The 23652-nt window shown below is 34.0% G+C and overlaps 2 protein-coding genes across 3 annotated transcripts; one reads left to right on the top strand and one right to left on the bottom strand.

The window, feature by feature from the left end:
- The first annotated feature begins 7092 nt into the window (after positions 1-7092).
- Positions 7093-10263, top strand: LOC107894623 (tobamovirus multiplication protein 1). Its single transcript, XM_016819881.2, has 11 exons — positions 7093-7383; positions 7754-7844; positions 7935-7987; positions 8254-8346; positions 8444-8515; positions 8611-8683; positions 8854-8899; positions 8981-9044; positions 9124-9177; positions 9260-9337; positions 9880-10263. The coding sequence occupies exons 1-11, from the start codon at positions 7219-7221 to the stop codon at positions 9970-9972; spliced, it is 882 nt and encodes a 293-aa protein (XP_016675370.2). The 5' UTR covers positions 7093-7218; the 3' UTR covers positions 9973-10263.
- Positions 10264-10691: 428 nt separating this feature from the next.
- On the bottom strand, positions 10692-23289 carry LOC107893979 (calmodulin-binding transcription activator 2). 2 transcript variants are annotated; one of them, XM_016819140.2, is made up of 13 exons: positions 23064-23289; positions 21571-21690; positions 17130-17245; positions 16903-16991; positions 16202-16244; positions 15868-16039; positions 15622-15738; positions 15219-15526; positions 14140-14661; positions 13024-13712; positions 12313-12850; positions 11731-12054; positions 10692-11168 (listed from the first exon to the last, which is right to left on the bottom strand). In XM_016819140.2, the coding sequence occupies exons 1-13, from the start codon at positions 23101-23103 to the stop codon at positions 11043-11045; spliced, it is 3204 nt and encodes a 1067-aa protein (XP_016674629.1). In that variant the 5' UTR covers positions 23104-23289; the 3' UTR covers positions 10692-11042. The 2 variants fall into 2 exon arrangements, with proteins under 2 accessions (XP_016674629.1, XP_040940919.1); XM_041084985.1 differs by lacking the exons at positions 21571-21690; positions 23064-23289 and having other exon boundaries at positions 16903-17000.
- Between the last annotated feature and the right edge of the window lie 363 nt (positions 23290-23652).

The following is a 23652-nucleotide window of genomic DNA, read 5'->3' as shown; positions in this document are numbered from 1 at the left end:
CTGAACGTTTCGAGGATCTCCTTATCCTCTCTACCTTTCTGATATTGGTTCAATTGTCCTAGAAATGGAGGTTGAATTATTAGCAATGGAGGTTTCGTTCAAATTTGTTCATCGTTCTCTTGCTTTTCTTAGGCGCAATCTTGGCCAATATTTCTGCCAGGAATTGATTTCAGTACTTTTCCACTTCGCAACGTCACTGCATTTTTGTGTTGTCTTGGATTAGGTTCCGTTTGTGAAGATAGCTTCCCTTATGAGTTCATTTTCTCAATCAATATGGTCAACTTTCTTATAAATGCTTCAGTTTTCTGTTGAAAATCAAGCATACTAGCTGCTAATTTATTGATCATGGTTTCTAGAGAATTACTTGAATCTCACGGCTATTGTGGAAACCAATTTTGGTATGGCTGGTTATACCGTGGGTTGGCCCCATAACTCAAGTTAGGATGGACCCTCCATCCTGGGTTGTAGGTATTAGCATAAGGGTCATATCGCCTGTGTGGTAGCCTAGGAAAATTTCCCACAGCATCTGTATGAGTCATAGTATCATCATACAAACTAGGACATGCATCAGTTGTATGTTCAGGTGTAGCACATATTCCGCATAATCGGGCTGGTTTTACTTTTTTTGTAACAAGAGAATTCACAATATTAGTAAGCCTATCAACTTTATCTTCTAAGGTTGAATTACATAGCTGGTGTACCCTTCTAGGGGGTTCAGGATTGGCTCGGAACTGCTGAGTATTTGCAGCCATCGTAGATATCAAGTCTCTTGCTTGTTGAGGAGTCATATTGACCAATGCTCCTCCATTAGTGGTGTCAACCATGTTCACTTCTATGGGTTTCAAGCCTTCATTAAAATATTGGAGCAGAGACTATTCCGTAATACCATGTTGTAAGGAACTTGCACATAACTTTTTAAATTGCTCCCAATAGTCGAAAAGAGACTCTGATTCTTTTTACCTTATCCCAACTATCTCCCTTCTTAACTCAGCTGCACGTGATGCTGGAAAAAACCTGTTGAGAAACAAACGAAAAAGATCAGCCCAAGTTGTAATAGATCCAGGAGGTAAATAAAACAACCATTCCCTAGCATAATTTGCTAAAGAAAAAAGGAAAACATGTAATTTAATTTGATCCTCAGTTACCCCCTGAGGTTTCATGCTAAGACAAACAATATGAAATTTTTTCAGATGTTTGTAGGGATTTTTGTTTTGCAACCCACAAAAAATTAGCAATAACTGGATTAAACTTGACTTCAGTTCAAAATCAATATCCATAGTAGGATACGCGATGCACAATGGTAGTTGTTCTACCAAAGCTTCGACCAGTTGCTGAATTGTTTGAGCCATAGGTGGATGTGCTAGATTCGGGTTTTCGTTAACCCTAGCGTTAAGCACTTCTTCTGGTGAATCGACTTCTACTTTTTCGCTTTCAAATGTTTGAGTAGGGTTTTTGTTAACCCTAGACTCAACTTCATCGTCGATTTCGATTTCTGGTGGCGGGTTACTCTAAGTCCCAACCACTCTTGACTGCTTTTTCAGTAATTTTGTCTCCTTTCTATTAGCTCTTATAGTCTTCTCTATTTCCAAATCAAACGCAAGAATACTTGGAACAGATCTGGTCATAAGAAACAAAGAAACAAGATTAGTACGCTGCCAATCCCTAACAACGGCGCCAAAATTTGGTGTGGTCGTTGAGAGCACCAAAAAAATCCTATCCCTATAAAGTAATAAAAATAATAAAAATAATAATACAAGGGAAGTAGGGCCAAATCCTCAGGGACCAGATTTGTACAATTGCTTGTTCCTCGAAATCCTAGATAGAATCATGCCCAAAAAAACTTGCATACTTGGAAAAAAAATAAAAAACAGAATTAAAAGTTTTGATTTAATTGAAAGTGCGGAAATTAAAATTAAAATAGTAGAGAAAAATAGAGTTGAGAAAAAGTTTCTTATAGAGAGATTCCAGCCTCCGATTGTCTCGATCCTCCTTGGATTCAATCATCGGCTTTTAAGTGATCCTTCTCAAACAGAATAAGCCAGTTATAGTGGAAGAGGACGCCTACGACCACCATCTTCAAGAATTTAAACTTACGATTTAGAGGAACTTGACTCTAGCCAACAATCGCTTCTGTGGGACCATCTTATGCTAGATCATCATTTCTCATGGCGAATGTCACGACATTTTGTCTCTTGGGCTCGTCAACCTCTGACGCAGTAAGCTAAGGAACTGACTGTGCAACCTTTCCGAAATATACAAAGTGGTCGTTCCTTGCACACGTTGAAAAGATTACCTTTTAAGGGACATGGACGGAAGCGTTAGCCCCGTAATGTAAAGAAACAATGAATACTCATTAAGAAGGCTAAGTACAGATTCTAAACCTCATGAACCCTTTTTGGGGAACTTTGACAACTTTTGACTAGATAGATTTAGTGGCTCGTGCTTCTTGGGGAAAAATAAATAAATATAATGAAAATGAATTTTTATTGAAAAAATATAGAAAGAACAAAAGGCTAAACTTATGGGGGAGAGAGTGTTTATAGAAAGGATGAGTGAAATTTGTGTCACTCCATCTCTTATTTATAGTACTAGGAAACCTAGTCTATTTCTAATTAAATTCCAAAAGATAAATACAAATAAATAAAGATAATTAAAGATAAATAAGGATAAATAAAGATAAAAGCTAAAATTAAATCTAAATAATAATCCTTAATAATTATTCTAATATAATTGGAATTTAAATAGAGTCTTGTGTTATAAAATCTCTTCTTTGCACTTTTGCCCCAAATCTTTTACAATTTGTATTTTCGGTACCACCTCTTGCGTGCTGGCCCATTTTATCTTTAAATTCACGCTTTTAGCCCACAAATTTCCTTTTGCCTTCAATTTAGTCCCTATAAGATAAAAACCATAAATAGCTCAAATTAGTAGGATCATACTCAAAATAAACATATAATTAACACATAAAAATATGTCATTCTAGAGTATCATCATGCACGAAGCTCATACCTAGCACACGAGATGCATCCTAGCGCTTAAGCTCATAATCTCATACATAACTCAATCCTATGGAAACTTTCTTAAAACTTTAACAGTTTCATAAATTAGTACATGAATTAGCTAAATCAAGCTCTCGTTATTCAATTTCCATAAAAATCAAAGAAAAATGGCTAGGGACTTACTTGAAATTAAGGCCAAAAAGCTTGAAAACCCTACAATGGCGTCCTCCCCTTTTTGTTTCGAAGTTTTGGACAGTTGGAGAAGATGAAATTAATCTCTCATTCCACTAATTTCATATATATATTTAATTAAAAGTTAATTAGTTTAATTAATTATGTTTTAGTTAATTAAACTTTAATTACTTGAATTAATTAACATGCATCATGTTGTCCACTGACGTATATTTAAAATAGGTCTATTTTAGTCTTTTGATTAATTGCTATTTAAATTCTCAGACCATATTCTAATTAAAAATTTATAGCAATTAGACTTTTACAATTTAGTCTCTAAGTCATAATTACTCACAATTTCGGTTAAATCACTTAACCAAATTTCAATTCATCAATATAATAACTCTTAAATATCTGTATTAAATATTTACGGAAACGAAGTCCCAAAACCATCTTTTTCGACACCACTGAAAAATGAATTATTACAATTTGACATGTTCTCTTGCAGATATCGTACTTCACTTCTGTATTTTATTACATTATTCTAAGTTTCAGTGTACGTACGTCAGAGCACAATCAATTACCAAATTGTATCAATTGAAATTGATAGGAGTTAGAATTAGACCTGTTCATGGGTCGGCCACCCGGCCCGACCCAAAGGCTCACCCAAAATGTGGAAGGGTTTGGGCAAAAAAAAAGGCCGAAAAATGAGCTTAGATAAAAAATAAGGCCCGTTTAAAAAATGATCCGAGCCTCGGGTAAGGCATTTTTGGCCCGGGCCTAGCCCCGCCCGAATTCACTAAAGGACAAAAAAATATGCCTTTTTTTTAATGTTATTTTCTTGTTATTTTCTCTATATTTTGCTACCATTTTACTATTATGTTGCTACTATTTTGTTGTAATTGTTTGAATATTGTATAAAACTTATTTTATTGCTAATTTTGTTATTATTTTAAAGGCATTTGTTAATTTTATTATTATTTTAAAGGCATTTGTTTGTTAAGTTGCATCTATTTTAGTGTTATTTAAGTATACATATTTTTAAATTTTAATTTTCAATTTGTTGAGAAATATTTATTTTGATGTTTTTAGTATTTTTTATGTATTATATATATTTAAAATTTATATAAAAATATATAAAAACTAATACAGGCGGGCCGGGTCGAGCTTGGGCTTTAGCATTTTTTATTCAAGTTGGGCTTGGGCAAAATTTTAGGCCCATTTTTGGGCCGGGCAGGGCCAAGCCCGAGCCTAACAAATGGGCCTATATTTTTAGTTGAGTCTGACCTAAACCTAACCCGGCCCATAAACACCTCTACAATCAACACTTTAAAAAAATATTTTTCGAGTGACCAAAATAAAAATATAAACATAATGTAGCAAGTATAATTAACTACCGTTAAAAATTTAATGCTTAAATAATTATAATCAAAACGCTCTAAAAATTAGAAGCTGCAAATCACAGTGAAAAGAGAAAGCAAATGATATTGTATTAGCTGCTCCAATTTCCTTTTCTTTTTTAGAAAATGTTTGGGTCGGGTTAAGTTTAGGTTTGAGTCAGGCTCAACTAAAATTTTTGGCTTATTTGTTACGTTCGAGCCTGGCCTGTCTTAAAAAATGGGCCTAAAATTTTAGCTAAGCCTGAACCGAATTAAAATGCTAAAATCTGGGCCCGACCCTGCCCACCCGTATTAATTTTTTATATTTTTATATAATTTTTAAATATATATAATACATCAAAAATACTAAAAACATCAAAATAAATATTTCTCAACAAATTGAAAATAAAATTTTAAAAATATGTATACTTAAATAACATTAAGATAGATGCAACTTAACAAGTAAATGCCTCTAAAATAATAACAAAATTAACAAATGTCTTTAAAATAATAACAAAATTAACAATAAAATAAGTTTTATATAATTACAACAAAATAGTAACAACATAATAGTAAAATGGTAACAAAATAGAGAGAAAATAATAAGAAAATAACATAAAAAAAAAAGACAGATTTTTTTGTCCTTTAGTGAATTCGGGTCAGGCCGAGCCTAGGCCAAAATGCCTTACCCGAGGCCTAGGCCATTTTTCAAATAGGTGTTATTTTTTGTCCAATCCCATTTTTTAGGCCTATATTTTTGCTCAAACCCTCTCATATTTTAGGTCGGGCCTGGTGGCTTGACCCATGAATAGGTCTATTTGATTGAGATAAAAAAGTAAATCAGCGGTTAAAATGAAAAAGTAGTAGAAACTAAAATAATAGAAAAAAAATCTTCAAATTGTACTTGTTTATCACATTGCCTAAAATTCTAAATTTGGATTTTGAAATATAATTTTCTTTTAAATATTAAGATTCAAAGTTATTGTAGCAAATTGGTTTACATTATCAATAATAGATAAAAATATTTTAACAATTTATTTAATTTATTTTGATGTTTTGAAATTATTTTCGAAAACTATCAAAGAAAATTATTGTCTTTATTAATTGTCTAGAAACCCAATTTTTTTATTATATTATCTTGAATCTTTTATGCTAAAAAAACTCATAATTTTTTTAATCACTGCTTTACTCAAACGAAGAATAAGCAATTAATTTAATTAATTGGAAGTTTTTTTCTTTACTTTTAACTTAGCATGGAAAATTTAAGATTATATAATCAAAAGAAATTTAAGTTTTATAGACAAATATTAAATATAAATTATTTGAGTTGATTTCATTAAAGAAGATTTGAAAACATAAAATTTAAAAGGAGATTAAATTAATTAATTTTAATATTATAGTAACAAACCGGTTAACATTGTCAATAGATAAAAACAAATTCAACAATCTATTCAATTTATTTTTATTTTTTAAAATTTAAATTTTCAATATTAAAAAAAATTAGAATTTCAACAATGGGATAAACAAATACAATTTGACAAATTTTGCGTATTATTTTAGTTTTTGCCACTTTTTCAGTTTAATCCTTTATTATTATTTTTACCCAAATCAATCTTAGAAAAATATTTTTAGGTGACTAAAATGAAAGTGTAAACATGATGGCGTGTACAATAAATCGTCACTAGAGGTTTAATGCTTGGGTGACTAAAATTAAAGTGCCCTAAAAGCTGGGTGCCCAAATTGCAAGAATTTCATTTTGGTCCCAAAATGAAAGTGCTCTAAAAGTTGGGTGGCCAACTAAGTAGTTTACGCTTTTTTACATCAATGGTTAATTTTCACTTTTGGTACTTATTTGTTTTTATTTGTTTGGATATATATCTATTTCTAAAATATTTATGTACTCTTAATTTATTTTTAATTTACTTGTGTAAAATGATTTCTTATACAATTTTATATTAATTGAAATATACTACTTGACAAATTTATTCAGAGTAACATATTTATCACTAATGTACATACTAAAAATATGACATAATTATCACTGAGAATATAGTTTACAATTATATTGAAACACTATTAATATTTATCAATTTCCACAAGGTTAATATTTGCAAATAAGGAACTTAAGAAATTTGTTTATTTAAATTTTCAAAAATATTTACTAATTAATTTCCATAATGGATGTTTTAGTTCCTTAGTAATAGTATTTTATTTCAATAATTTCACCCAATAAAAACTAAAGTATTATAAACAAATAAATATTTAACAATAAAATATGTCATACATTTATTTATTATTTTACGTATCAGCTTTTAACTATCAGTTAAGTTTTACTAACTCTTTTAAATAAAAAATTAATAAAATTAATTGATTAAATTAATTCAATCACCAATCAACTATCAGTCAATCTACAAATTAAGAGAAAGATATATAATTAAAGGACGAATACCATAATTAAAGCAAAACAGTGACCAAAGTAGTGTCCGTTACCGAAATCAACGAACATGGCACTAACAATACCTATTATACTGGCATACTCCTATGCACGTGTCCTACCCACCACCCCCTTCTCATCTCTCTCATATCAACACTGGCTGTTTCCCCCATAATTCCTACTCTCTCTATATTTTTCAGTTTTTTTTAATTGGTTTTAGTATTTAGTTTTTCAGATGATGAGAGTAAAGGGTATTGTTCAAACATTATTATTAAATAGATTGCGGGAAAATGGAGGGATGTTTGATTGGTGGGATGAGATTGATAAATCCCAGGAATGCCAAAGATTCATTTTCCATTTACTGGCCGTTTCTTATGCTTTTGTTTCATTTGTTGCTCTGGTATTCTTTTGTTTCATTTGTTTCATTTTGTTTCTTCATCTGCATTTTTCATGTTTTTCACTGGGGATTTCTTTTCAAAGAACAGGGACTTTTAATGAAACATCAAATGAAAATATGAAACCCTTCAATGATTTAATGAATGGTTTTAGGAGGTAAAGGTTGTGTATGGATTGAATTTGATATTAATGTCTACTCCACATTAATGAATTATCCTCAAAAAAGTTTATTTATGCCAATAAGGTCTTGGTTATGTTGGCTGAGTTGATTCTGATTCTAATTCATGCAAATTTTATTATTTATTATTTACGATTTGTATTGCCATTGTACTTGTAAACTTTATAATGCATGGTATCAAATCAAAATTACTTAGGTACAACTATGCCGGATTCAACTACGAGTGCCGGAGTACGGGTGGACGACCCAAAAGGTTTTCCACTTGATGAACTTCGTTGTGAATGGATGTAAGACTTGTGTGTTATAATCTCTCATAGTTCTGCAACTAGCTGTTTTATAACTCTGCTAAAATAAATCATTGCACGCCATTTTAACAGTGAGGGCTGTTCTTTTCGGTTTCTACAAGACTGTGTTTCTCGTTAAATCCAAGGTATGCGTCGTTGTTTAGAGTCGATAATCCGGCTTTTTACATTGTGAAAAGAGCATTTTGATAGCATGGTCATTTAATCTCTAGACTATCATAACAATGCCTGCCATATGAATCCAACAGTTCATATTGTTTAAATCACAATTCCGGTATTCCGAAATGTGTAGAGTTAGTTATAATTCCGGTCACGTGAAGCAATAGTTGTTATGTTACCGATATCATCTTAGTTTAGCTTCATTGCCTTAATTATGACATCGATCCTTATACAGGCACTCGAAATGGTGCTTCTGGATCTTCCGAATCTTCTATTCTTTTCGACATATATGTTGCTTGTTCTTTTCTGGGCTGAGATATATTACCAGGTAGATAACTATCCCTTGCTACGTCGCATAATCGCATAATTTGATTACACTGCTAATTTGATGCTAACGGATTCTTCTTTTTATTTTCGTTTCTTAGGCAAGAAGTCTTCCCATTAATAAACTTAGGCCTGCATACTATAGCATCAACGGATTTATGTATTTTGCTCAGGTAAAATTAAGAATGTAATTGCTCATCAACTAGAATTATAGTGGTTCGGATTTTCAATGCATTTAAAGAAGCCTATTGGTTTTCTATGCTAACAGGCATGCATATGGATTTCAGTACGATTAAGTCATAGCCCGATTGCGATCGAATTTGCTAGACTCTTCATTTCAGGTATGTTTTTCTGTTTTGCATCTGCATTATCCGATGCTATAATGTAGTTTGATTAATCGTTTTTATGAAGTTATCAAATGGAATAGCTTCCGAAGAAGTAATGGACATATTTCGATTTTTGAGTGACTTAAAAGGTGCTGGATTACTGTAGTTGCATTTGCATTTTGCAGTTATCTCACTCTGCGCTGCATTCGGATTCATTCTCTATGGCGGGAGGTAAGAGTCGATATCGACCCTACAACAGATTTTAGGTTTCCTTCCTTCTCTAATCGCTTCTCTGGCGTTTTACGTCGTTAGGTTGTTCTTCATGTTGAGACGCTTCCCGATCGAATCCAGAGGTCGTCAAAAGAAGCTGTTCGAGGTTTGTTAACTGGTAATTATAAAGACTTTGATATCCTTTCAAACCATTTATCCTCATTCGATGTGTTTTTCTATGGCAGGTTGGCTTTGTAACAGGGATATGTTGTGCTTGTTTCCTGCTAAGATGCTTCATGGTAAGCCATGCTCAATAAAAACTAAATCATATATGTTGCATATACGTAACGAAAATCGTTTTCTGTCGGTTCTGTTTTGCAGGTTTTGGCCTCTGTATTTGACAAGAATGCCGATATCGATGTTCTGTATCATCCACTCCTAAATCTTATCTACTACATGGTACATAAAGATTTCTTGACTTTGCTATTCTTATATTCATGCTACAATTAGATTCAACTCTGGTCATAATTTCACGCTATAGGTATGTTTCCATATAACTCTTTCATTAATCTAATTATTAACATGGACAATTAAATGGTAGTTCAAATCTGACATGGAACATATTTAAAACACGTTGATCAAATTATAAACATGTGTATATTTATTACTTGAACAATTTGAATCTAATACCTTTAAAAAACAATCTTCTTTATGTTTGATTGACATTTTTTAACATGTTAAATCCGAATTATCCATACAGCAAAAATACGAGTATTTACAATTGCATCCATATTATATCTAAACTAACATTTAATGTACATATGGATACTTTGATAATTCAGTTAGAACGTTTTGAAGTTTGAGCAATTTAGAATCAAAATGATATCGACCCTACAAGTAGAACGATGGTTAGACCGGTTTGCATAACACAGATTGTAATGCAATGTGAATATTTGCGAGTTTTCTAACGGTATTTCCATCTTTTATTTTTGTTCCGATAGTTGGTAGAGATTCTTCCGTCAGCATTGGTGTTGTTTATCCTTCGGAAATTGCCCCCGAAGAGAGTTTCTGATCAGTACCATCCCATTAGATGAAGAGCTGAATGCAGTTTGTAATCTGAAACTTGAAAAGGTTAAATGCAATGCAAAGGAAAATTATGTGGGAGCTACCTTGCCACTGCCTTCATCCATGCTCTTAAACCTTCCTCAATGCCAAAACGACTTAACATTTCTCTATGTACATTCACCTTCAAGACACTCTTCTTTTTTTCCTGAAATCCACTTGCTTAAAATGGCAAAACTTGTTACATTAAAAAATAAGTGTGACTGAACCACAAGTGAAATGATCTACTGACATTATATACGTCGTATATTTTGACGGTGTAAGTTTTTTTGACTTACTGATAATCTTCAAGAGTAATTGATTAAATAAGTGAATGAGTTTTTAAAATTAAAAAAATAAGAAGAAACGAATATTGTGTTTTTACCTTATAGCGAGTAAAATACAATGCAAGTAACTTTTAACCCGACAATCGTAAAATAAATAAATAAAAGAAAAGAGGATAATAAGAGGGAACCTGCAAAAACGATTCTAATCAAGTAATGAAAAAAATTAAAAATAAAAAAGAACAATCAAGAGAATAAAACCATTTTAGTTGATCAAATGAGATTTTAATTATTTTCTTTTAAATAGTTTAGCATCAAATAAAAATAAAATAAAATAATTCATAAAAAAAATACTTAATAGAATGGGTTGGTCAAAATCTGAAAATAAACCAAAAAAGAAAAGAACAGAAGAAAGATTTGAACAGAAATTAAGCACACAAAGGGAATTAATAAGTACATATTAATATCTAAAATGTCACTCATAACCCCTTCCTCTCAACAGATTTTAACGCTAAATCTCCCATGAAACAACCAATAAAATACTACTCTAATCCTTTTCTGAGTCAAGAAATTTATATGGGATTAAAGTCACTATTTAACCTGACAAACAAAAGTAAAAAACGGATTTCACATGTCACCTAAAAACAAACATACAATCGATGTACGTTAGATGGCTATATTTACAGACACAACGGAAGTTAAAACCCTTCCTAATGCTGCAACGAAAGCTGTCGTACCGGTTTCTGTACAGTTCAGATAGGGCAAAGGTTCGAAGGACCTTATTCGAATGCAATCGACATGAAAGTTTCATCATCTAAAAGAGAGTCGATATCAATAAAGTCTTCATCACCGTCTCCTTCACCCTCACCTGCTTCTTCTGTACTGCTCAGAACCATATCACAAGCCTGTAAAACAATATCTCAAAAATAGTCGGTCTTTTGACAAAATATCGAGGTAAAAAATAGAACTGGTGAGCACGAATTTGTTTGGACCACCTTTTTACAATCAAAATTACGGCATACAATCTGAAGAATATAAAATTGGTATTACAAAACTAGCAATTAGACCTGCAAATTGGCGAGAAGGTTTGTTTTGGATTAGATCAATCTAGATTGTGTCAATTCGAGTTCTAAAATTTTCAGGTCATTTCATGCTCAAGTTGTTTTGGGTTAAAGATAATTTGGACTTGAAGCTTGATTTTTTGGGTTGGATCTTTGCATGTTCAAACTATTTAGGGTTCAAGTCATTCTAGGTTCGATTCACTTCAAATCACTTGTTTCATTTCAGGTTTGGGTTCAAGCTAGGAAGGACGGGTTTGAATTGTTGACTTTTATGGTCAAACCTATTTTAATTTAGTTTAGGGTTTCAGGTTCAGATCAAAATTGACAGATCTACTTGCAATGATTGGCCTAAAGTAATAAACTTTAGCAAAAGTAGAAATTTATATAAAACGAAAACAAGATATACCTTGTTCTCACGAATCCCTTGAACCAAGGTCAGCAGCCTTCGATATTGACCTCGTCCTTCAGGATTCTGAGCCATGGACTTAACCCTAGTAAGTGCCTTTTGCAGCCTTTCCTCAGTTTGTTTCCTTCCTTCCTTAAGAAAATCATAATCATCCTCTTTCGAGGGCGTGCACTGTGGGTCAGGTTCCTTGGTAATTGCATCTCGTCGAAATCCTCGCAAACCACTTCCTTTACGTCTCCACCGTAGAATAACTTTCTCCAGAATACCCACCGACCAGATGATTGTTCTATACTGTTTCCTCACCTGGTGTCCTCTAACATGGGCCTTCATACCATAAAATATTTCAAATCAATATTAAAATTCAAGACTTCAAAATTTGGAGGTAAATAATACATCAACAGATCCTTAAACTAACAGAGACCCAAAACCTTAAAGAAGTCAGGTAAAAAAAACTGCCTAGGAAATGCCTCGTACATCAGATTATGAAATAAACCTTTTCCGGAGGAAAAGTTAAGAGATGATAAAGGAAAAGATAAACCAAGAAAGTAAGCCATCAGCAAAGACAAAAGTAGAGCAGCAAACCTGGATTTTGACAATTCTTTGCCGGATCAATAAGAATTCTTTTCTTTTCTTCCATCCACGGTACTTTTTCTGGATTTGTGTTGCAGCAGCATGAGCCACCCCATCAATATGTAATGGCCTGCGTGCCTTAGCAGTTAGAAGTGAAATAGCATGCTCATCTGACACACCATGACCAGACTCACTCAATTGTTTCCGCTGGAAGGATTGCATCCTGAACATTTGATGTATACGATCAGCAGCTTGTGTGGCATTGCATACAGCAGTAAGTGAGTCTTTCAATGACAGTATCTCATCACTATCATATACAGGAGTTGCTATTCTGTCTGAAACTGTTTGTACAGCTTCCTTTTGATCATTCATTGTGAGATTAGAAAGGAAACTAGTCAAGGAAGATTCAGCAAGAAAACCAGAAATTCCTTTGTGTCCATTGTCCGAAGCCAAGTCTGCAGGAGGTCTGCCCAAAGGAAATTCTGGAGTTGGGTCTGTAAGGGCTCCCGCCGCTGCTCCCAGGGACACTAGAATAGCAACTGTTTGCTCTCTGAATTTTGCAAAAAAGATTTAAACATACAACAAAGCCACATAAGTTTTGCACCTAATACAGCATTTACTTAAGTACATATTCAAATTACTGCCAATTCAGTGAGAAATTTGACAGATTATAAATTGAAAACTCTAGGTGCATATAACAGAAACAAGTTTAGAGGTCCTTGCCTGCCACAGAAAGCAGCCCAGTGCAGTGCAGTCCATCCATTTGCATCACGAAAATTTATACTAACTCCAGCAGTAACAGTAGGTTTTATTGCCCAATCGTAACCAAGTGCAGCAGCTAAGTGTAGTACACCTTGACCCTTCTCATCTAATACATTCGGGCCCTTACCATCTTCCATTATTTTGTGAAGTAGCCATGAGTACAACTTCTCTTTCATCAATTTCTGAAGGAGGCAGTCCTTTTCTTTTTGTTGAGACACATCCTTATCAGATGAGGGATCTACAATCCAGTGGCATTCCTCTTCCTCTCTCATTGATATAATTTTAGTAATTAATTCTCGCTTCTCCCTAACACCTTCAGAATGATGATTAGGATAATTGGAAGATTTCAGAGAAAGTAACCTCTCGAATCGCATCAGCATTTCTCTTGAAGCAATATCATAGATATCCAAAATGTTTATGTCTTTAGTGAATCCTGCTCGATAGTCAAATTCTCGGACTTCACTACAAGCTAACCTGTTGGAACACGTAACATAAAAAGGGACTTGCCCAACACTGTGAGGTGGAGCATAACAAGAAAGAATGCCATCTGCAATGACCTCAGCTGGAACCTCCACTTCCCCAAACATACATGACCAGTTATATTTTGCTACTTGCTCTTGACTCCTCAAATATGTTCCAATAATCAACACCTGTTTCATTATGAAGAAAATAAGAAACGGAAAACACAAGAAATAAAAAACTCAAAAGCTGAATAGACATTTAAAGAAGGGACGGGTGGTTGAATGACATATAACAATATGTGTTTGTGTAATACACATACATATATTTGTCTGTGTAACAATTAAACCCAAATAAAGAGATTTAAAACATTATTAAATGAAACCATTGATAACTACAAGCAATTAACATGCTAAGGTTATGCACACAAATAAGTACCAGGACATAATCAGTAAAGTTGAAGAATGCACAAGAAATAAAAACATGACAAATTATCGATTTTCAGTAAGAAAGCAGGTAGGAAAATGCCAAGAGAATAAGCAAGTAGATAACTAAAATCTTCATTATGATAGTTGCAGCAGAAGCTTAACTTTACAGATTCAACAAAAAATTTAATACCTCAGTTTTTAAGTCTATGTAAGCCCACTTTGGTGAAAAATCAACTATGCTGAAGAGTTGGTCATGGGAGAGAGAAGGGCTCAAAGAAGCATCATCAGATACACTTCCGCACTCAACAGTGCTCCAGGCAATACCAGATGAAGATTGCATCTGCAGATTATCTACTTCTCCAAGTTCTTTAGTAACCCATCGTGAAAAACTGTCAACTTTCTTCAAGCTTTCTTCACCATCAAGTAATGATTTTTTCAGAGATAAAGCATAGTTGACATTTCCATCCAAATGCATATCATTATCAGGATATGTTCTCCAGACAGAATGGGAATCTGCATTGATACTCTGCATTTGAAGGTTTTTATGCAGAGGCTGGTCGTTGAAAACACCATGGCCGGCAAATTCCTCAAGAGTGTTTTGAAAATCATGAGCACTTTGCTCAAATAACTTAGAATCAAACGGCAAATCAAAATTTGAAGATGAATCCATGGACCATTTGGGCAGCTCTAAGGCATTGTCGGCCAAAGGATTCTGAAAGATGTACTTGAATTAGAACATCTATATATCATGATTTTGACAAAAGATCCAAATAAGACCAAACATCAAAAGTCCAGAAAGAGAAAACCAGTCTATTAAGAGAAGTTTGGTTAAATTTTGGATATTTTCTGACTACATACTCTTGTTATTACTTGTAATCAATCCTTTAGGCATTACACATTAGAAAAAAACTCAAAAGTTGACAGTTCTCTGTAACTGTCAAAGTTTCAATAAACTCTGACAGGATTCAATTCTGTATGCTTAATAAAAAAAGGAAAGTGAAAAGAATACCAGTTTCTGGCATTAGTCCAAAATTAGATAAAACATTTAGCATTAGAAATTATAAAGAAACCACATGCATTAAAAAGTTCAGCATTTAGCCTCACACAATTTCTACATAATATAACAGATAATATACAGAAAAGTATAAATTATTACAAAAAGTACACTTTTAAGAGTAAATATCAGTTTTAAAGTCTCAATCTCAAAATTATGAGCATGACATAGAAATTAAAAGATTTAAACCTACAAAATGCAACTACCAAGAATACCTGCCAATGTGGTTGTGTAGGCAAAGGATTTCCAAACTCCCCGCCAGCACTCTCGACAGCTAATAGCTTGCCTTTCATCATGGTTTCTTGTTGCAGGCTGATGCTAATAGTATCAGGTTGAGTGGAAGTCAGTGAAGTATTAGAAAATGCATCAGCATATACAGGCACATATGGCTCCAAGCCCTGTTCCCACGATGTCAAACCAAGTGTTCTTTGAGCTTCACTAATGCAAGAGCCGTAATTAGTATCCCCAGGTCTATCTCCATGAAGATGTGAAACTTCAGTTACTCCAGGAATTGATGACTGGCCTTCATGTTCATATTGTAAGAGTTTCAAGTTTGATGCATAAAGCAATTAACAGAAGCAGCCTGATAAAAACAAAATCATAAAAACCAATGCTTACCTTGAATGGGATGTGGAGAATAATGATTTAAAAAGCCAGGATCCAACTTGTCCATCACAGTAGCATTTCCTATTTGGGGCGATGTACGGACTCTAGAACTTGCTTGGCGACTATCCTCTGCATGATATCTCACATAAGTTCCATTGAGTTTGCATGCATAATGAGAGAGGAAATATGGCAACTAAATACCATTACACTATTTTGGCAGAAGGATATGAATATGACAGCACAGGAAAAAAAATTTACCAGAATCAGCATCTTCATATAAGGAAGTTAAACTGGTTATTGAACATGCTGAATTCGCATGGGCAGAAGGTTCTTTTGTATGAGTAACAGAATTGCTAGAAGTCAAAAGACTGCTAGTTTGGGAGTTTGATAAATCACTATTCTCTCTTATGCCTCCAATTGTTCTACTACCCTGAAGGAAAGTAACCAATAATGTCTGATCTGAATATAGGTAACATGAGGAAAGATCGACTATTCAAAGGAGCTAAAGAGTGGTCTAGTCGAAATCAATTTGTCACTAAATTAACAACTTTGTGATAATCAATCAGAATTAATAAAAGAAAAGAGCAATTACCTTAACTTCCAAGTAGTGCACAAAAACTATGTGCATCAAATCCCTACAATAGCAACAAAACCATTCAAACCAAAATTAACAAGGCTTAGAGACAAGAAATTACATATAAATTTCCAAATACCCAGCCCACCCCAACCAAAAAAAAGTACTATTATTTAAAAAAATAAGAGTTCAAAGAAATCATACTGCCAATAGTCCTAGGAGGGTTCCATATATCACAGAACTCAGAGTAAAGTTACATTATTTGCAAATAAAGTATTGTTTGTAAATTTCTCTGGCCAAAAAATCTGATAAAGCAATTCAAATGTTGGCTTCCCCAACTTGCTTTACAAGTCAATGTAAGCAAAGATGATGCAACAATCATTGTGACAGACTCTAGAAAAGATGAATATCTGTTACACAAGTTCCCGCATTGACAACCAGTAGAGGTTTCTATGGAAATCTGACATGTATTATGTGGGAAATAAGGCCCAGGCATAAACAAATTATTGAACACGGTTAATTTGATATTTCTTTTTGCCCCCATATCTGGGATCCATAGAAGTACCCTTCTAAGCACTATCGTACTAGCACATGGCTGCAAAGGGATATATAATTAATTGTAATAAAGAAAAAAACAAAATAAAGAAAGCATGCAACTATAGGAACATGAACATCCCTATCATTAACCACAAAAACATATCATATATATTAACCCATACGGTTCAAGCATCCAATAGCTGCGCCTCTGAAAGTTCTCATTCTCTTCTCCATGGGCATAGTAGCAATGCAACATATCAACGCTTCCAACCTAAAATTGCTTTAAAGAAGTTACTCTTAGGTGAAATTTCCAATCGATAAGAGAATCACTGATAAAGACTTCCTGAATTGATAAAAATATATGGCTGCATTGAAGAAAACTTCATATTTCTGTTGTTGCAATACTTACCTTCAGCTTCTCATGAGCTTCCTTCACAGTCTTTCCATCTTTTTTCTTCCTCCAATTATGTCCATCCTTCCTAAAGTATCTTAACACCTTTCGATCAAAAAGAAACAGTGAACCACCTGAAAAGTTTAAGTTCATGTCAATATGTCTGGTTGTTTCATGTCAATATGTCTGGTTGTGAACAAGTTTAGGAAGAAGAATTATTCTTATTTTTTCTAATCTGACTATAGCCTTTTAAAGAATAGCAGGAAAAATAAAAAGGAAATAATCTCTAGAAATTAACCTATCCCTAAAAATTAGTAATTTGATTATGGCTAATAGTACAAGGAAATTCCTAGAACTAAGGTAGAAAATCTGCTTAATTTAAGGAATTCCAACACTCCCCCTCAAGCTGGAGTGAGATGTTAATCAAACCCAGCTTGCCCATAATTTCTTCGAACATTTTTCTGCTCAAGCTTTTGGTCAACACGTCTGCTACATGTTGTCTTGTAGGTAGATATGAAACACAAACTTCCCCTTTGTTAATTTTCTCCGTAATAAAGTGGCGATCAATTTCCACATGCTTGGTACGGTCATGGTGTACAGGGTTATGAGCTATGCTAACTGCTGCCTGGTTGTCACAGTATAATGTTATAGGTTTTGTATAGGATAATTTTAGTTCTCCCATTAGCCGTTGTAACCACATTCCTTCACATATACCGTGGGACAAAGCTCGATATTCAGATTCAGCACTGCTGCGTGCCACAACAGATTGCTTTTTACTCCTCCATGTCACGAGATTACCCCAAACATAGCTGCAGTAACCGCTTGTGGAGCGCCTGTCATTAACTGCCCCTGCCCAGTCTGCATCAGTGTAGACTTTTATGCTTCGATTTACATCTGTCTTGAAATGCAACCCCTTACCAGGAGTCCCTTTTAAGTATCTCAATATCCTGTAGGCAGCTTCCAAATGTTTCTCCCTAGGAGCATGCATAAATTGACTTATAACACTTACTCCAAAAGCTATGTCCGGACGAGTGTGAGAAAGATAGATAAGTTTTCCCACTAACCGTTGATATCTCCCCCTGTTTACCTCTTCTCCATCCTTATCAGTTCCTAATTTAAGGTTGGGTTCCAAAGGAGTCTCGGCTGGTTTGCAACCCAATAGTCCGACTTCAGAAAGTAGATCAAGAACATACTTTCTTTGAGAGATTGAAATACCTGCCTTTGACCTTGCTATCTCCATTCCTAGAAAATATCGAAGATTCCCCAAGTCTTTAAATTGAAACTCAAGACTTAAGAACTCTTTTAGTCTTTCAATTTCAATAGAATCATCCCCTGTCAATATTATGTCATCTACATAGACAATGAGAATACAGCACTTCCCATTATCCGAGTGTTTGTAGAATAAGGTGTGATCAGCTTGACCTTGAGTATAATGTCTACTAGTCATGGCTTTGGCAAAACGATTAAACCAAGCCCTAGGGGATTGCTTTAGTCCATACAAGGACTTCTTCAACTTGCATACTTGGCCCTTGCTTCCTTCGAATCCAGGCGGAAAATCCATGTAGACTTCTTCGTTTAATTCTCCATTGAGAAAAGCGTTCTTTACATCCAATTGGATCAAAGGCCATTCTAAGTTGACAGCAATTGAGAGAAGCACTCGAATAGTATTCAATTTGGCCACCGGTGCAAATGTTTCCTCATAGTCCAACCCATATGTTTGAGTGAAACCCCTGGCCACAAGTCTAGCCTTGTATCGATCAATGCTCCCATCTGGTTTAAATTTTGTGATGAAAATCCACTTACAACCCACGGTCTTCTTCCCAGTAGGTAGTTTAGATATTTCCCAAGTTCCATTGTCTTCAAGAGCCTTTATTTCTTCCAACACAGCTTGCCTCCATTTGGTTGACTTAAGAGCCTCTTCTATGTTTTTTGGAGTTTCTATAGAGTCAACATTAGAAACAAAGGCATTGTAGGATTTAGACAAGTTTCCATAGGATACAAACCGAGAAATGGGATGTTGAGTGCAGCTCCTAGTGCCCTTTCTTACTGCAATTGGAAGATAGATGGAAGATGAGGGAGGTGAAACTTCTTCCTCAAGACAGTCCTCGGGTAAAGATGGCATTGGCACTGCTGTTTCTGTTTCAGGCAGCTGATGTCTTCGAGAGTATACACGAAGCCCCTGAGTTTTTTCTTGTTGTTTTTCAGAATGAGTGGGCTGTTTTTCTTCATTTGCATGGTTAATCACCCTTATTTCTTGTTGCTGAACAGTGGAGATAGGAAAAACAGGTTCCAAAACAGGAAAAACAGTGGCTGTAGGATTTTCAGCAGGTTTTGTAGTGGTGGTAGGGCTGATAGAGTCTTGAGGTATAATGAGAAGATTGCTCAAGGTCTCATCTTCACTAAGTATCTCCCCCTAAAGATGAGAGGCTGAAAAATATGGCTCGTTTTCGAAGAAAGTAACATCAAGGGACACAAACATCCGATGTAAGTTTGGAGAGTAGCACTTGTACCCTTTTTGTGTAGGTGAGTAACCAATAAAGACACAAGTGTGGGCTCTAGGATCAAGTTTAGATCGGTTAGGTTGATGGTTGTGGACAAATTCTTTGCAACCAAATGTTTTGATTGGGAGATTCGGAACACGAAACAAGGGAAAAAATTTTTGAAGAGTATGTAAAGGTGTTTGAAAGTTTAATACCTTAGATGGGAGTCGGTTTATAAGATAACAAGCAGTGAGGACAGCTTCTCCCCATAAATACTTTGGTACACCCATAGTAAACATAAGAGCACGAGCCACGGCTACAAGGTGTCTATTTTTCCTCTCGGAAACCCCATTTTGTTGAGGGGTGTCAGGACAAGAACTTTGATGTATGATTCCTTGCTCAGAAAGATAAGGACTTAGGATAGAATTAAAGTACTCTCTCCCATTATCAGTTCTAAGGGTGTGAATATTTGAATTGAACTGGGTTTGAATCATTGAATGAAAATTTTTGAAGACTCTAGAGACTTCAGATTTTGCTTTAAGGAGATAGATCCAACAAAATCTAGTGTGGTCATCAATGAAAGCTATGAACCACCTAGCCCCTGTGATGTTTTTTACTCGACTGGCTCCCCATAGATCACTGTGGATTAAAGAGAAAGGTTGAGATCGAACATAAGGTTTCAAAGGATAAGGGACACGAGTATGTTTAGACAGTTGGCAAACTTCACAGTTCAATGAACTTATTTTCTTATTTAGAAATAGTAGAGGAAACAATTTCTTCAAGTACATGAAATTTGGGTGTCCTAGTCTACGGTGCCATAGCATGATAGAATCTTCTTTTGATGTAGATAAGGCCATCCCTTCTTGTGAACTGTTTTTGTTCCAAACATATAAGCCATCATCAACTTTAGCAGTGCCAATCATCTTCCCCGATTCCTGTTCCTGAACCACACAACCTAAAGCAGAAAATTCAACAAGTACTTTTTCATCCTTGGTAAGCTTGCTAATTGAGAGTAAATTATAGGAAAGATTTGGAACATGTAAAACTTTATCAAGGGAAAAATTTTCAGTAAGTCTAACTGTCCCAATTCCAACCACCAGCGAGTAAGATCCATCAGCTATGCGAATCCGAGAGTGATCATGACAAGGTAAATAGGTGTGAAACAAACTTAGATTACCTGTCATGTGGTCGGATGCACCCGAGTCTAGTATCCAAGAAGTTGTGATAGGTTCGTGTGTAGTATTTAAAGCAGTACCTTGAATAGCTAGTGACCCACTAGCTGTAGGAGTCCTGAGTAGTTTATGAAGAGCCTCAAGTTGAGTTTTGATTAGCCGAAGTTTATGAAGAGTCTCAGAGGAATTTTCGGTGTCACCTATGGGAGTAGGGTTTCTAACAGAGAAAACAGAACAAGAAAAGAGAAGAAAGAGTAGGATCAACTGGATTCCTGATGCTCTGATACCATGAACAAGTTTAGGAAGAAGAATTATTCTTATTTTTTCTAATCTGACTATAGCCTTTTAAAGAGTAGCAGGAAAAATAAAAAGGAAATAATCTCTAGAAATTAGCCTATCTCTAAAAATTAGTAATTTGATTATGGCTAATAGTACAAGGAAATTCCTAGAACTAAGGTAGAAAATCTGCTTAATTTAAGGAATCCCAACAGGTTGTTTAACCCTATAATCAATCATAACTTCATTTATTAAAAAAAAAAAGAACTTTCACAATGATAACATCCATGTTTAAAGCATTTCTGTGCACCTTTCATGATTAAACAAAACAATTTTTAGGAATGTAAAGTATAAGAAAGCAAAAATATATATCTATAAAAAAATAAAAGGAAAAAAGGCAAGCAACAACCAAAGCTGACAACAGAACAACATTAATATACTTCTGAAATTATTATTCCTGTATGCTTTTACCAAGCACTTAGTAATCATAATATAATTATGATTATCCACAATAAACATTAATGTTCATACTTGGAGGTCTGGTAGGAGGCTCTGACGTAATATGGAACTTCTGATAATTACGAAGAATTTCACAAATTTCAGCAGGTCTTAACCATCTATGCTGCGCTTCTAGTAAAATCTGTTCAATATCTACAAATCAGGAAACAAAATATAATTAGTAAAAGATTCATTGGCACAAGCAAACATATGACATGGAGATATAAACCATGAAAAACTTAATCCATATTAAGAGTTCACACCTGTCCAAGAGACAGAGAGACCTATTTTAGCAAAAAGCTTCATTTGTATTATCATTAAATAACATTCCTTACCTATATTCCACTCTCAAAAACTCAAGAAAGTTGGATAATGAAAGATATTCTAACTCAAACCAAGCAAAATTTTATTTGCAATCCAACTGTTAATTTTACATTGGAGCATTCCGAGTGCTTAAAGAGAGATAAAACTGCAAACTGTTCATAATGCAAATGCTTCTGTCTGCATAACCTAAGGTCACAAGCTTACCTTCCTGTGTTTACAGCAGATTATCAAGGCATGAATTGCTGTATTAATTGATATAAATTACCAGAAACAATCCAGCACCCAGGAACATTCTCTAATTCATTAAGCCTATTTGATAAGATTTTTTTAGCATTATCTCTTCAAAGCTTTCTAAAGTGATAAAATGTGCTCTTACTTCAAAACCAAAGTTAATTGATTTGAAAATACATTCTGCTCTTCAATGCAAGCAGAAGAACGCTTAAATCATCATTAATTCTATCATCTGACAATAAACACTAAATCGTCGATTTTCCCATATGATATTAAGTCCTTCAATGCTAACAATTTAACAATTTCTTGCACCCAATCTCAGTAATCAAATTAAGTTATATATAGACTTCAGTTGTAAATCATCCAGTAAAACAAAACACAATCCTAAAGCGGATCAATATAAAATTAACACTAATGAAAATAAAGGAATTACGCACAAATTTGAGATTAAAAAAGCATTGATATAGTATGGAAATCTAAACTACTATATCTCTTTAAAGCTTTGTAAAGTTATACAAAGTGTTCTTACTTCAAAACCAAAGTTATCAATATGGAAATGCATTCTACTCTTCAATGCAAGCAGAAAATAGCTCAAATCATCGTTAATTCTATCACTGGACAATCAAACCCTAAATCATCTATTTCCCAATATGATACTATGTTCTTCAAAGCTAACAATTAACAATTCCTCCCTCCCAGTCCCAGTAATCAAATTAAGTTATATCTCTATACTCAAACTCCATTTTTCTCAGTAAATAGAATTCAATTATCATCCCTAGTCTTAAACCCCCATAAAACAAACACAATCCCAGAACGGATCAATGTAAAATTAACACTAATGAGAATAACAGAACTACGCGCAAATTTGAGAATAAAAACGCGTGGAAAAGGTACGGAAATCTAAACAAATATATTGTATATAAATATTTCTTTTCTAAAAAGTAGGTGAAAGAGACCGGCAGAAAGCTAACCTAATCGAGGAGCCAAACTGTAGGACGCGCGATCCGCCATGACTAGAAATCTAGAACACGAAAAGATCAAGCGATTTGATTTGATTTTTTTTTCTCTTTTGGAGTTGATTTTTGTTTGATTGTTGAGATAAGCAAAGAACGATTGGGACGAAAGCTGAGAAGAGGTTTTTTCTCTTTCTTTTTTTTTTCTCTTTTGCTTCCTTTTGACTGTCTTACTGGTTTTTATTTTTAAGTATATTATTTAAGTGTATATGTGGAGCTGAGTGAGACTTTAGGAAATGTTTTATTCATAAAATTGACCCCTAAATTATAATAAAATTTTCAGATTGATCCCTTATACTTAAGTATTTAAAGTTGTTTATCAATTTCGTATATATAAACCAATAAGAACATGATAAATGAAATATTCTTGTTGAATGTCATATACTTTTTGGGTAAAATGAAATTCAGTTTATAGTTTAGATATCACTTTTAACAAATAAAATTTTAAGTACCTAAGTGAAAAAGCAACATAATTTAGGGGGTAATTTTGTAGTTCAGCCTTAAAATTAATACCAACATGTGGCATATTATTATAAGAGGTGAAACA

The sequence above is a fragment of the Gossypium hirsutum genome, chromosome A13 (assembly GCF_007990345.1).
Source record: "Gossypium hirsutum isolate 1008001.06 chromosome A13, Gossypium_hirsutum_v2.1, whole genome shotgun sequence".
Classification (NCBI taxonomy): domain Eukaryota; kingdom Viridiplantae; phylum Streptophyta; class Magnoliopsida; order Malvales; family Malvaceae; genus Gossypium; species Gossypium hirsutum.
This window is presented reverse-complemented; position numbering and strand designations above follow the sequence as displayed.

Bases quoted from the DNA above. Each gene is read 5' to 3' on its own strand.
- LOC107894623 (XM_016819881.2), top strand. From the start codon at position 7,219: ATGATGAGAGTAAAGGGTATTGTTCAAACATTATTATTAAATAGATTG. The intron at 7,845-7,934 runs GTAAGACTTGTG...CCATTTTAACAG, and splicing joins GAACTTCGTTGTGAATGGAT to TGAGGGCTGTTCTTTTCGGT. The intron at 8,347-8,443 runs GTAGATAACTAT...TTCGTTTCTTAG, and splicing joins GGGCTGAGATATATTACCAG to GCAAGAAGTCTTCCCATTAA.
- LOC107893979 (XM_016819140.2), bottom strand. From the start codon at position 23,103: ATGGCGGATCGCGCGTCCTACAGTTTGGCTCCTCGATTAG. The intron at 17,246-21,570 runs GTATGAACATTA...TAAACTTTTCAG, and splicing joins GCCTCCTACCAGACCTCCAA to GTGGTTCACTGTTTCTTTTT. The intron at 16,040-16,201 runs GTAATTGCTCTT...ACTTTCCTTCAG, and splicing joins TGCACTACTTGGAAGTTAAG to GGTAGTAGAACAATTGGAGG.